A 14,835-nucleotide genomic window follows, 5' to 3' on the forward strand; every position below is an offset into this window, starting at 1 on the left:
CAAAGCTAGCCTACAGGCAGTGTATAAGCTCTCTCTTTCTGGATGTGTTGGGCACAAAAGGTTGTTAGACCAGCTGGAGTTCTGAATGATTTAAAGATAGAGGCAGAGAGGGCAAATTGCTGGGGTAAGAGGATTTGTTTGTTTGACTTGTACGTGGGATTTTCTCATATTCAAGGGTTAACTGTAGGCTGGGATATTTAAACACCTCCAACTGAGGTAAGCACACAACTTGTTTGTTCAGGTAAATAAGGAAGGAATTAGATATAATGGGCAAAGGAAGCTTTTTCCTGAACACATTGCATTCCTAGTGTTCAGTTCAGCTGCAGGGCTATCCCTGGTACATAACTAGAGTTAGGTGCCTGTTATCTGAATGCATTTCTTTACATATTCAGCCCCTGCCACTGAGCTGCTCTGAACAGTCTGGTGGCCTGTATGCATTCCACAACCTGTGGCAGATGCTTTAGGTGGTCTCTTCCACCCCAGGAAGTTTGATGTGTCTTTAAGTACATGGCCCTGTTGCAAATAGTCATTTGATTCTGGTGCAAGAAGAAACATCGACCTCAGCTGTTTGGTTGCCTTAACCAAGTCCCAATCCTCTTTTCTTTGAGTCCTCCATGCCCAGTGGGGGCATTTCAGATTGACAAGAGCATTTTCCTTACAACTTTACTGGATCGATGCTGCCACTGATAGCTGCCACTTCTCTGCTAACCTAAAGGGTAAGTGTGAACATTTTTAACTGATAGATGTCAGAAGCAAGCCTCTCCACTCTTTCAAAAACCCAATGCTATATCTCTGTCTGAAGTAATGTGTATGTATGTCTTGTTCTAAGTGAGCTATGACTTTTAAGATTTTCCTTTTGGCATCCCCTTACATGAACAGTCCATTCTTTGTCACCAGATGCCAGTTGGCTGAATGTGTACAATTTCCCCCTTCCTTGCAATCTAAGGTATCTTCAGCAACCTGAGAAAATACATAAGTTGTCCTGCAACTACTGTTTTGCTGATGCAACATAACTATGCCTTTGACAATGTTCCCCAAGGTTAGTCATCCCTGTATTTGATCTGCAACAGCCATTCTACACGTAAAACCATTGCTTGACATTAAAGCCATCAAGCGCCACATGTTTGTGTGTGGACTCTCTTGCTGTGCTTGTCCACCTGGCAACTTACTGCATTTCTGGCTTGGTGTATGAACTCAAAACTAGAAGTGTCAGAAGCCATACCAGTGCTGGGGGCGGTGGCTGCGGGGGAAAGGAATAAATTGTTTCACAAGAGATTTTTCTGCCATTTTCTGCTGTGCTAGGTGCACTGACTTCAACATTTCTACAGTGCACTGTGTAGATTATTGGGGTTCACGGTAGGAGCTCTGTGGCTTGGGAGGGTCAAATGTGCTGCATCTAAAGCAAAGCCATGTAGTGTAGCATAGATCTTATAAATAACTGGCATGTAACTATGATGACTGGTTGTTGGCATCCGTCTGTCTCGAGAGATAGTGGAGTGTACTGGGGGGAAGGGTTTGAAGTCAAACCACTGCGTTAGTAGCACTGAAGTGACCTTCCTGGGGCACAAAACAGGGCAGTGTGTATGGAGATATTGGGCTGCCCAGACAAAAAGAACCCCCTCTTGGCCCCACTAATGTGGTCCAAAGGAAAGCAGAGCAATACGTTTGCCACCAGCTTGCTTGCAGGAGTTGCTGGAAGGGGCCATCCAACCTTCTTAGGGACACCATTCTGGATTTGTGTAGGGTTATCTCTCAAAGATGTCTTGCAAGGCAGCAAATGTTTAGGATCAGAGTTTTCCTTCTCCTAGATGGGCTACTTTCCCAAGTTGATGAGCCCCATCTGCCCCTCACTTTCCTCTACAGCATATGCAAGAAACTACCTTCTTGCCCCCACAACTGGTCTAGTCCATTCAATCTGCTGGAGCTTGTCTTCGCATGCAGGGGAAGTCCCTAACTCACTGAGGGTCTAAGACCCATCTGTTACCCTCACCAGGTTTAACTGACCAGTCAAAGCCGTTCCTGGAATGTGGCTGCTGACAGCACCTAGGAGCCACAGGTGAAGGCTAAGTGTAGAATGGGGACCAAAGGTGGACAATGTACTACTCCTCCCCTAACACCCCACACACTTCTCAACCTATTAACAGTTCTAATAATTCACTGAAGTAGTTTTAGGTACATGTGAAACAGAATTCAGCAGCCGTGACTTAAAGCTAATTTGGTGATGATTGGTGACTGAGACATAGCTACAGAAGGCCATTCTGCATCTTTCATTCTTATCCCCCTCACCGCAAACCAGTAGCCTCTTCAAGCTGCTCCCCTCAGTTCCCCTGCCCCAGGGCCAAAGGCAAATTGACATTATGTTGGTTTGTTCCCCCCCCTTTGTGGTTATGCTTGGTTAGTGAAACACAAATGACACCTCACCTGCCAAATCCCTTCACAACTATTTCTCAAAGATGCAGGATTCCTTGCCGGGCAAGCAACTTCCCAGGAGAGGGAAGAGGGATTTATAAGCAAGGGCTTCTCACCATTTTGAGGGGAACATCAAGCTCTGCTGCTCAGCTGGGACATGCTCAGGTTTGAGTTCTGCTGGTAGCCAGACCACGCCCTGCGCTGTTCCCATTTGAGCAGTGGGAATCAATAGAGTTGCAGGTGAAGAGAGGGCAGTCTGACCCTGGGACATGAAGACCTGTTCGCAAAGGAATAGGAACATCAAAGCCAGCTCAGAATAGGGGGCGCCATTACCCATGCATCTCTGCAGTGTCTCCAGGTAAACAGTTGCATGGATATTGGTTTTCCACTTATGCTTCTTTCCGATCGAAATGTGGATGGAAGAACTGACAACCTGATCTTTCCTCTTAACACCTAGTGACAATTTGTTGAAAATGGCTAATTTAGGGAATTTCTTTGGAGGGAGAGTGGTTGATGAACTGTGGATTAAGGATGAAGTGCTGGGGAGAGATAAAGGTGAGAATATATGAAAGGGTGCTCCCAGAAACTTTTGACTGCAACATCACTCTTTGATTTATTAACAATAGAAAAAGATGTTTACTTCTTTCCAGGTAAGAACTCCATTTACTTTGTAGACTTTATGTTGAGAATAAATTTGACTCACTGCCAGTAAAAACTTTTGTGGCACCAGAGCATTTCTCTCTTTTTTCTCATTGGTGGGGAATTTCGGAGATCAGAGCTTAAATCCATGATCAGCCATGGTTACATTGAGTAGTTTTTCTCAACCACGTTGTTCATCTCTAAAGTGGGCATTTTAATAAGGACTCCTCAATAAAGCATATTAGCAAAGAGAAGTCTGACAGAAGCATTCTGCATGTTAAAAGCTCCTTTTAGAGGGAACATAACTGTGAGTAAGAGAGGACACAACTGGGTCAGTGAATAATTGTGTGTGTTACCCCATTCAGAGTTATTGGGAGACAAAGTTGGAATTTGTATCAATACAATGTGGTTCTTCCTTATATTAGCATAGTACAGCACCATTTGCTATCAAGGTGTCCTTATGTAATTTTGAGCATGAAGTATAATGTGCAATATAAAACACTGATAAACTGCAATAAGGTATAGTACAGTGAGACATTGCAATATGGTTAAGTGTAGTTCACGCTGCATTGATACTAGAATCAATATCAGGGTAAGCAGCGGTCTGTCGCTGTCAAAATGAATGTGGCAAATATGTAGCAACTGCAGTTTGCACAGGTAGGATGCTGTGCACAATGATCAACATCTTCTGTGGCAGCGCTGTGGTGATCCATCCATTAGTTTATGGAGCTGAAGAGATATTAAATCTGGATTTTTTTAAAAAACAAACACAACCATTTGATTCTTTGGTGAAGTATGAATAAGAATTCAGAATCCAAGGTGCTCCAGCCTCTAACTTCTCTGTTTCCCACCTGCAAAATGGGGGCAATACTGCCACCTATCTTTAAAAGGTGAATGTTGAGGGAAAGTAGTGTAGTATATGTTATTACTGGGAGGGATTCTCTCCATTGCTGAACTTCCACAAGCTTATAGAATTCATTCTTGAAAGTTCTTTCAGGACACTAGGCCAAGGGTGGTTAACCTCCCATTGACCCTCTCAATTGGTCATGTTGGCTATGGCTGATGGGAGTTGTAGTTCAGCAACATCTGGAGGGCCATGGGTTAACCACCCTTGTGCTAGGCCAACAAAAGTATTGCATCTACCTAATTAACAAGTCCACTTACATGGTAGATAAATGACTGCTGTGAAGTATAGGTTGACTTGCCTTCTGGAGAAGCAAGTCAGATGTGGAGGGCTTTCTGTGTGACCCATGGAGGAGTGCTATTCCGTCAGGCAGCAGACCTAGACCCCCAGGTTACAAATAGAACTCACTGGGCTTTCTCTGCAAAGGTGTGGATCAGAACCAGGGACAGTTCTCAAGGCCATCTGTGGCTCTGCTCTTGAAATATTGGGGTGGGTGGGGCCGATTGAATTAAGCATCCTCTCTACATGGTGTCAGACAAAATTGTGAGAAATTCTGATCTGTGGTGGGTTGGTGGGTGCCATTCACAGTGACAATGAAATGAAGCTTCCTTGCAGTGCAACATTTGGGTTGTGAGTTGAAGTTTTCAGACTCTTAAAAGTGCACACGGTGGAAAATTATCAGAATTGAAGGGGAAATTATGAACCGTTCTACTCACAACTCAGCACTGAATAATATTGGCCTAGAAAATATTGAACTTGATAAAACAGTGGGTATATAATGAGATACAAAAATATCTGTGTGTTCCTAAATCTTTACACGCCATGGACATGAAGTAAATAAATAATAGAATTTTATTTTGGGAAGCTTTGCATTTGAAACCACCTGACAACCAAAACAATGTTCTCCTTTTTGATTCTGAGCCTGAGCTGAACCCACTCCTAAGAGGGTAAGCATGAGTCTTTTAAATTGACTGCCGAGTTAAGGGCAACTCACACCATCCTGACAATCCCAAACACTCGCTCTGGAAATCTAGTCCCATGAAAATGTCCTTGCAGAAATATGGACTTTCCAGAGATGATAACCAGGCATTTTGACAGCTCGGCTGGCTATCTCCATTTCCAGTTTCTTAACTTCACTTGGCTCTGAAGTAGCAAAGTATTTTTCATGACCAATTTGATAAGCCAATAAAAGGCATCTAATTGACTTCTCCTCCCCACCAGCTGGCTGGCAGGCAAAACAAAGCAAACAGGGCTTTAGTTATTCTGCACCCAACCTGCTGAACTTTGATAACTTTTGTCTCCAAGTGCTTGGAACCCAGGTGGTTCTTCTACTTGGTTTGTTTTTCCTGTTGTGTAGTACCTAATGCCATAAGTGTTGGAAGGTGCCCAGGGACCAAATCTGTCAGCTCCTTTCATCATATTAGTGTGAGTTAGTAGGCATTCTTGACAATACTAATTCCAAGCACGGGCAGTGGGAACAGCCACACTCATTCTGATGTTCTGATCAATGGGTAGGTCTTAAGATATTAGGCCTGGTGGGAGGTAAAATCTGTATACTGCTGGAAGCAGCTGACAAAACGCTCTGGGGAAGGAAATGTAATTAAATATTGAGTTGAGAGTTTTGCCAAGTTGATGATTGACAGGGCTGCTATCTTGATCTGCCTATTGATCTAGATATGTTGTATACCTGAATGCAATTGAATTTGAGAACTGGTGTGTGCTGCATACAGAGGTACACATATACACGATTGTATATTCCCCCCTTAAAATGAAATTATCTCTTTGTAGGGGAAAAATATCACATATGAAGAACCCCTCAGAGTTCTGCAGTCTGTGTGAAGAACAACCACCATTGGAAACCATAGTAAAGGTCTAGACTGTAATCTCAACTCCATATTTGGATTGGTGAACATCAGTGTCAGGCAATGTGGCGCCTTTCAGATGTCATGCACTACAACTCCCATCATCTCTAACCACTGACCATGGTGGCTGGGCTGATGGGAGTTGTAGTCCAACAATATCTGGAGGGTGCCAACACATTGACTTTCTCTTTCCTAGCTGTGCATAAAGTCAGAATCAAATTCTTGATTCCAGAGTCAAATTTTTAAGATCTCAGGGTGGGCTACAACAATTAAATACAACGTTAAAACAATTTAAAACAACTTATACTCCTAAAACTACCCATGCTTAGGTGTCAAATCCCAGTGTTTGAATATTTTAAAGTTTGAATAGTTTTTAGCTCTTGCTGCGACTTTCATTTATATTTTTGAATTTGCATTTGCTTTCTTATTCTGTCTTTATTTTTGAATGAGCTGCCCTGGAAGCACAGCTGCACGGCAGAGTCTTAATTTTAAAAATAAAATAAAAATAGCCATATGATCCTTTTCCAGGCTAGTTCCACTTCTCTGTTTCTCTCACATTGTAAAGACCACACACAGGCTTGCAGTCTGGATTAATTTTATTTACAGAGTCAGTATGTCACCTAAAGCAGTCTTCTCTAGGCTGCTTACAGAAATAGAAGAAAAAAATAAAATACAATAAAAGCAAATCAGTGAAACAACAAAAAGCAGTATTAAAAAAAATGAGCAGCAGCAAGTTCGACATCACTGAAAGCAGAACCTAAAGTGTGACAGATAACAAGTGGGTGGAACAGTGCCCAGCTTTAGTTTAAATTAAGGTAAGAAAATTCAGGCAACGTTACCTGGTTTTGTGTCACCAAAAGACTGAAAATACAGATGTCGCACTCATATATGCTATCTGAGTTTCTCTCTCCTCTGCTATAAAGAGTGCTATCAATTTGCATATGTTTACTAAGAGCTCTGCTGTGGAATTCATCCTAAACCAACCTATTTGCCTGCAGAATTAAGTTTAATTAATAGGATCATTGTCGAGAGCAGGCTTTATTCTCTGCTCTCAGCATAGGTGAACCAAGCTCTGTTGAGGTCAGCAGCAAAAAAGAACAGTTAGCCAAAGCTGGGTTCCATGATGACATTAGAAAATGTTGTCCAGACCTAAATGTGAATGGTTACTGAAAGTAAGATAGATTTAGACGCCAGACAAACAGAATTCAGAAGGAGATGCATAGACTGCTGAAGGGGAAACCCAGGGCTCCAGGAGGGTCTTTGTGACCAGTGGTAGGTGGGGTGGTTATTTACCTTTCTGAACAAGTCCAGAACCATAGTATTTTTAGACCTTCCTTTCTTCCATATAAGCAGGTGGTGCTGGTAGCCAGGGCTCCATATTACCAACAACCTCTGCTGAGCCCTTTTGGGTGAGGAGAGGATTTGGTGCACTTATCTATGCCTTCCAACCTTTTTAATGGTCTAGTGCTTGATCTGGTGCTGCCCTTGAAGAGAATATGGAAGTCTGAGTGGTGACATTAACCAACCTTTTCAGAAGGTAAAATTAAAATTATTTGGTTTTCCAAAACCAGTTCATGTGCTTCTTCATCAAACGTAGACTTACCAAACTAAATGTTGCCCAATAACAAAAATAATAGCGTGTTTGAATTCCTCACACTGAAAAACATATTTTTAAAACCCCTGACTGAAGAAATTTGCAAAAATTAAGTTTCATCTCCTAAAATGACATGCCCTATGGGGTGGGGAGGTATATGGGTGCAATAGTCCACATTTAGCAATAGATTAAGACAGCCCACCCTTGAGCCTTCAAGTTTTGTTGATTCTGACCTGACTCACTCCTTGTGCCATTTCAAATCTGTCCCATGTCTTAAGGTGTGGCTCTGCCTTGCCAGATGCCTGAGGGCCAAACTGCATGTTATGCAAATAATGTGACTGTTGTGTGGTTGTTTTTGACTTGTGAAATAGGTGTTGCAAAAGAGGCCACCAGGATTGGGACCAAACTTCTCAGGGAAGAGGGGTAGCCCATTATTCCTGTGCTACAACCATCCACCTCAAAGCTGCTGTTTTTATTGACACAATATGTATTTGGTGCATTTATATCCTGCCTTTCTTCCATCACGGAAGGCAGTGTGCATGTGGTTCCTGGGCAGTCTCCCATCCAGACACTGACTCTAGCTTTACAAGTCATATGGACTACAAATGTGTCTCGTTTTGAAATCAAAGTTGTGATTCTCAGGGGTGTTGAATTCTGCAAACCCCAGGTCAGTACCAAACTCCATTGTAAAATGGACATTGGCAGTCTGTCAAGCAGAGCCCGGCCACTCCAAGACTGCATTAAGCCAGGTAATTTTGGCACAGGTTAAGCCATAGTTTCCTTTCCTTTGAGATAATTTGATATACAAAATTTGGGCCAAAACCCCAAAATTGTTAATCAACATGTTAAAGGGTTTAGCTTTAGTCTCAGGCTCTCTCCAAGGTGCTGGGGCTGACAAGAGGAACTAAGGGGGAAACACACCCACCCCTGTTAATGACCTGTTATGATTAACTGCTGTTTGCTTAAGCCCCAAGCAATTAGACTGTCTCTGCCTTTGAAAAATTAATAAGAGCACCGAGAAGAAATAAAACTCCAGTGGCTACCTGTAGCATGAAGCTGCAGATTCAAAGCCCATTGGGTCCTTCTGAAATATTTGAAATGAATTATAATGATGTAGGAATCGTGGGCTCAAGTGTGTAGAAAAGTGAGGTGATAGAGGGAAAATGTTTGAGAAGAGAAATAATAGAAATATGAAACAGACACCAATCACTGAACATTTAATGAGTTTTGGGACAAAATTAAGGAGAGTGATGTTTTTTAATCACTAGAGAAGGTTCAGTGGTGGAAAAAAGAGGGTGAAATTGCAGTATGGATGTATATAATGTGCCTACAGAAGCAAGGAGCTCAGAGTCCTAGTCAGAGTCATGGAAAGGAAGAACTTTGTAACTGATCAAAAGCTGTGGATTTGATGTTTTAATTAAGGGACGGAAAGAGGGTTGTGAGAGAGAAAAAACTAGCTTTCCTTTCCTTTCTTTGGACAGTTGCTATTTCCCTGGCTTGCTGTTGCAGTGAATCCATTTCTTTTTTAGAGCAGCTTCTCCATGTAAACAGTTCCCCACCTATCCCATAAACATAAAGGCAGCAGGCAGCCTCTGTGCCAAAGCCAGAGAAAGCCAAACAAAGGTCCCCACCCTTAAAGTACAGCACGTTTTGTCAGAAGATCACTCAGGCCTTATGCTTTCACAGTCTAGGCAGCCTTCGTCAACCTGTGCCCACCAGCAGTGCTAGATATGGCCCATGGGAGTTGTAATCCACAACATCAGTCATGGCCTGCTGGTTCCTAGAAGTCAAGTCTGAAATGTTTGATGGTGCCTCTTTGGGACCTTGGTGTGTTTTGCCTCTGGTCTGGCAAGCTGTGGAGCACAACCATGAAGCAGGGAAGTGTGGGTAGAACAGACAGGAGTGCAGTTCCAGCTCTGTGCTGCAACCAAGCCAGCAGGCCCTACTATCCAGGGATGCCATAAGCCACCAGCTACTTGTGATATTCACAGGCGTCGTAAGTTGGCTACCATTAATTTAAAGCAGCCTTCACCAACCTGGTGCCCTCCAGACATTGTTGGACCACAACTCCCATCAGTGTGCTGGCTGGGGCTGATGGGAGTTGTAGTCCAGCAACATATGGAAAGCAGCAGGTTGGTGAAGACTTCTTTAGAGCAGGGTTGGGAGGGGGGACTTTTACAGGCCAAGGGCCACATTATCAGTGGAGAATAATTATCAGAGTTCAAGGGCCCATTCCAACCAGACGAAAGCACATAAGGAAGGTGTGAAGCAGGCCCAGTGAAGATTGTGGCCTGAGGAGAGACCCATGGGTCAGCTTGAGAAGTCTGGAGGGGGGTGCATTTGGACCCTGGGCACAGGGCACCCCACCCCTGCTGTAGAGAATGAAGTTCATCCCTTCTACCTGACAAGAAATGAGGTTTCAGTGGTCTGAAATATAAATGTTGCTGTTCCACTAGCCCCATTCATCCCCACCTTAGTTACTTAATAGGCTGTCTGGGGAAGGATAATTATAGCTAAGGCAGGTGGAACACAGCAGAAACAAACTACATCTGGCATAAGAAGCCAGGCACAAGCCCTGCAGATTAGATGGCAATTGGGATGTGCTACCAAGAGTGGGGTGTGCAGTTGGGAAAGTAATTCTGCAACACCCAGCATAAAACCTAGTAACTTTTACATGTAGGATATAAACATCTTGTCTGTGTCAGTGTGCACTGCTTGAAATGCTGATGGGAAGGTGGTGGCGTTTGGTCCCATGTTTTCCCGACCAGGACATGGAGAGCCTGAGCATGCAGGTGACGGGGAGAGGCCAACAGGCAGCTGCAGCTCTGCTGACGTCAAGCCATCAAAATGCCTGGCATGCTATCTACTTCATTATCTCCTTTGCTTGTGGTCTAGGCAGGAGTATGATCTAATCCCACTTCCAAGCAACCCCCCACCGTCATAATTCGGCAGAGGGCTTCCAATAAAGGGCCTTGCAAGCTGTTACCAGATTCTCTTTTGTGTCGGAAGCCACATGGGGGCTGGATTTAGGGCTGATTTCTCGGGGCCTTAATTTAATCCAGAGCAAATAAACTAGAGGTTTGGAGCTGGGCAACATCTCTCTGGGTAACCTAGAGGCATAAGCACTCTTTGGGGATTCCTAGTATTAGAAGCATTATTCCCACCTGCTCCGCAAAAGTAGTTTTCTGAACAGCTGGCATTGTCCTTGACCTGTGGAGAGCCAGACTTCATGGTATTTAAAAGGAAAAGATCCATGGCCTTTGCGGGATAAAATAATTACATGGTTGAAGGGGCAAACAGTCCATCAGCTCCAAATCTGTGTGGTAAAGTATGACCCTACCTATATCATATTTTGCCTTATGCAACCTGCATAATCTATCCACAGGTCAACCCACAGAATGCAGTCTGTTTGAAAACCTATCTCATCTGAGTAAATTCTATAGGAATATCTTTCAGCCATTTATTCAGTCTTGTGTTCAGCCTCTGATAGAGACTATAGGCAGGATCCACCTAACTGGTCCCATCAATGGAAGCCCTGCACAACGACTTCCACTTGTGCAGTGGGGCTTCCCCTGCTCTTCTCCCTCTGTGTGCCCCCACACCTCAGAAAATGGCTGTGGGGGAAGGGGATCAGGAAGATCCCCAAAACAGCACACAGGGAGGAGAGGAGGTGTTATTCTGCCTGGCAAGCTGGAGTGCTTGCAGAAGACGAGATGATTGGAGTGTGATGTACTTGAGAGAACTTAGTCCCTTGAGTCCCTTATTAGTCTTCTGGTAATGATGAGGATGTTTATTTGTTGCAACTTACCTAATAATAAAAAAGGGACGCAGGTGGCACTGTGGGTTAAACCACAGAGCCTAGAACTTGCCGATCAGAAGGTTGGCGATTCGAATCCCTGCGACGGGGTGAGCTCCCGTTGCTTGGTCCCTGCTCCTGCCAACCTAGCAGTTTGAAAGCATGTTAAAGTGCAGGTAGATAAATAGGTACCGCTCTGGTGGGAAGGTAAATGGCCTTTCCGTGTGCTGCTCTGGTTCGCCAGAAGTGGCTTAGTCATGCTGGCCACATGACCCGAAAGCTGTATGCCGGCTCCCTCGGCCAATAAAGCGAGATGAGCGCCGCAACCCCAGAGTCGGTCACAACTGGACCTAATGGTCAGGGGTCCCTTTACCTTTACCTAATAAAAAATGGAAACCACAAAGAACCAACAATAACAACAACAACTATAAAGCAAGACCTAAAGTGATGGCCACAAACTTAGAAGGCTGTAAAAGAGGATTTGACAAACTCATGGTAGATGAAGCTATCAATGGCTACTAACCACAATAGCTATGGTCTCCCTCTGCTGTCAGAGGCAGTGTGCTTCTGAGTGCCAGGTGGGGAGAATCACAGGTGGAAAAGTTGCTGTTGCACTCAGGTATGTGGCCTTCCTATAGGCACATGCAGAAAGTGCTGCTGTGCTCAAGTCCTGCGTTTGGGCTTCCCAGAGGCATCTGGTTGGCCAACAGGATCCTGCACTGGATTGGCCTTTGACCTGATCTAGCAGGGCTCTTCTTAAGAGCTTACTGGCTGCTGTCCCTTTCACTACTGTTCATGGGACAGCAAATATTCACTTTCTTTTCCTATCTATGCCACATGTTACTGTTGTTGTTAACATGGGATAGAAGGTAGAGGCAAAACCTAAGACTGAATCCAGCCACTGTTTTACACTGGTGATATTATAGACCATTTTTAGCACAAGCTGCCTTGCTCTGTTTTGTAAATGAATGTTCCCTTTGTTTGAGTACATAGGAAGCTACCTTTTATCAGGTCCGACTATTTGTCCTCTTGCCTAGTATTTTCTGTTCTGACTGGCAGCAGATGTCCAGGATCCCAGCAAAGGTTTTCCACACAACCTGCTCCTTGTCTTTTAACTGAAGTTGTCTTTTAACTGAAGAATCTGCATGGAAAAGCAAGTCCTCTATCACTGAACTATGGTCCCTTGCCTAAATGGTTTTCAGTGAATGATGATGCGCCATAAAAAATACCCAACACTCTCCTGGGCTGCACATGGCAAGAGCAGGTCAGCAGTAGTCAGCAAACCTTTCTTTTGTGGGACTTGATTGTTACTAATCCTCTCCCTGAGGAACCTCAAAAAAGTTCTGATGAACCCCAAGGACTCCAGAACACAGTTTGAAAACATATGCAAAATGCCATCCCAATCTCTCAGCGGTGCAAGATTCCAGGGATTCTTGGATTATGTTGCGTTTCAGCATCTATCTACAGCATCTATCCATCTATCTATATCTATCTATCTATCTATCTATCTATCTATCTATCTATCTCTATCTATCTATCTATCTATCTATCTATCTATCTATCTATCTATCTATCTATATCTATCTATCTATCTATCTATCTATCATCTATCTATATCTATCTATCTATCTATCTATCTATCTATCTATCTATCTATCTATCTCTATCTATCTATCTATCTATCTATCTATCTATCTATCATCTATCATCTATCTATAGCTATCATCATCTATCTATCTACAGTATCTATCATCTATCTATCATCTATCTATCTATCTATCTATCTATCTATCTATCTATCTATCTATCATCTATCTATCTATCTATCATCTATATCTACAGTCACTTTCCCCAACCTGGTGCCATTCAGATGTTGCTGGACTCCCATCAGTTCCAGCCTGCGTAGCTTATGATAATGGTAGTTATAATCAAACATAGAATTAAACTGGAGGACTAATTAATTTTTGATTTGCATTTGTAACGAGGCATGGTAGTTCTATTAGCCCAATACATTTTGCTGTTCAAAGCCAAGCCAAGATGCATCCTACAACCCCAGCACTTCAAAAAGTCCTGCTGTGCCATTCAAACACCAATTCCAGTCTCCACCTATCTCCCCTCATAGTGTTATCTGAAGCAGGTCCCTATTGCATGGCAGGGGCACGACAACATCTATGAATATTAGCTGTGCACAAGTGACAGATCCCTTTAGATCCTGTTCCCTCCCCACTGAGATCTGGTGTCAGATTTTCCATGCACTCTGGGAACCAGAGGCCCAACTCATTTGCTCACATATCATGTTCTGCAGCAGAGGCTCTTGCTGTCCCTGGGATCTCAATGTCCCAAATTTATGCTGCTGCTTTCCCCTTTTTCCTGTTTCTGTCCTCTGTTGGCTTCTCCTGCCTGTGGAACTGCCAACAAGAACCAGGACATTCTGGGACTTAAGAGAGCATGTTGCATAAAGAGGCACACGCCTCTCTCTTCTAGAATTTCCTGTACAGGCACAAATTCTCTCCCCCTCACCCCAATTGTTGTTTTCCAACACTGATTCAGATCAACTCCAGCAAATCTCACAAGATCTCATGTGATCCCATATAGATCCAGGGAAATTAGAAGAAGCATCTTCAAGCATGATCTTTATCAATACTATAATGAATAGAATAGACCAGAATAGAATAGAATAGAATAGAATAGAATAGAATAGAATAGAATAGAATAGAATAGAATAGAATAAGGCTAGGCTTCCTTGAACCTTCATATCTGGGTGAAGTTCCAATTTCCCCTGCCTAGGCTCACATCAGCTTAATTAGGAACATTAAAATTTATGCCAGTATCTTTCATGAACATTTGGTTGAAAGCATAGTCTTATTTTAAGACTGTCCTCCACTTTCTTGCCTATTTGCAGGATAAAGCACTAAAAATACAGAATCAGAGAGAGAGAGAGAGAAAGAGAGAGAGAGAGAGAGAGAGAGAGAGAGAGAGAGAGAGAGAGAGAGAGAGAGAGAGACCTGGTGGGTTCAGCCACATTTGTGAGCAATTGTACATGTTCTCATGTGAATGCAGCAGAGACATCCATTTTGTCAAAACTTGTGTCAGTGGGTGATATAATTTGGGGGGATGGGTATGTGAGAAATGAACCCAGTGATGCTGTATGGTCTGAAGGCATGTGAGGCTGCAGAAGCACAGCAGATTTGAGTCTGGCCAGTGCCTGGATGGGTGATTGTTCCTTGGGGTCCATGATGGAAGAAAGGTGGGATAGAAATGTAAGGGGGAAATTAAATAAGAGTAAACATTTTGGGTGCATTAATGAAGTTTGCAGGATCATAGTTGCTGGAAGTGGTGCCAGTAGAAATACTACTTTCCATAATTTTAGAAGTCACAAATATGTCTTCTCAAATATTGAGGGCTGGGGGTGGCGGTGGTGGAATATAGGTTGGTGGTAACTGAGCGTGCAGTTTGCATGCAGATGGGTCCAGGTTCAATTCCTGGTATGTCTAGTTAAAACATTCAGGTAGCAAGTAATGGGAAAAGAAAGAACTACCTGAGACCCTGGAGAGCTCCTACCAACCAGAGTAGTAATACTGGGCTAAATGTAGTATAAATGGTAGAAGGCAGCTTCCTATGTGGCTAAATA

General features: G+C 43.4%; 1 protein-coding gene across 3 annotated transcripts in view; it reads left to right on the forward strand.

Annotated features, from left to right (window-relative positions):
- Window positions 1-259: 259 nt before the first annotated feature.
- SPDEF (SAM pointed domain containing ETS transcription factor) overlaps window positions 260-14,835 on the forward strand; it is a 29,221-nt gene continuing 14,645 nt past the window's right edge. The window contains exon 1 of one of the 3 annotated variants that reach the window (XM_083745050.1): window positions 260-716. Coding sequence is in view for 1 of the 3 variants with exons in the window: in XM_083745049.1 (XP_083601175.1) it covers window positions 2,883-2,964 (82 nt within the window). In the remaining 2 variants the exon portion in view is untranslated. Of the gene's footprint in view, window positions 717-2,729; window positions 2,768-2,847; window positions 2,965-14,835 lie in introns of those variants that run through there. The other 2 variants (XM_083745051.1, XM_083745049.1) reach the window with 2 other exon arrangements.

Source organism: Podarcis gaigeae (genome assembly GCF_964106915.1).
Source record: "Podarcis gaigeae genome assembly, chromosome: 6".
NCBI classification, from domain to species: Eukaryota; Metazoa; Chordata; class Lepidosauria; order Squamata; family Lacertidae; genus Podarcis; species Podarcis gaigeae.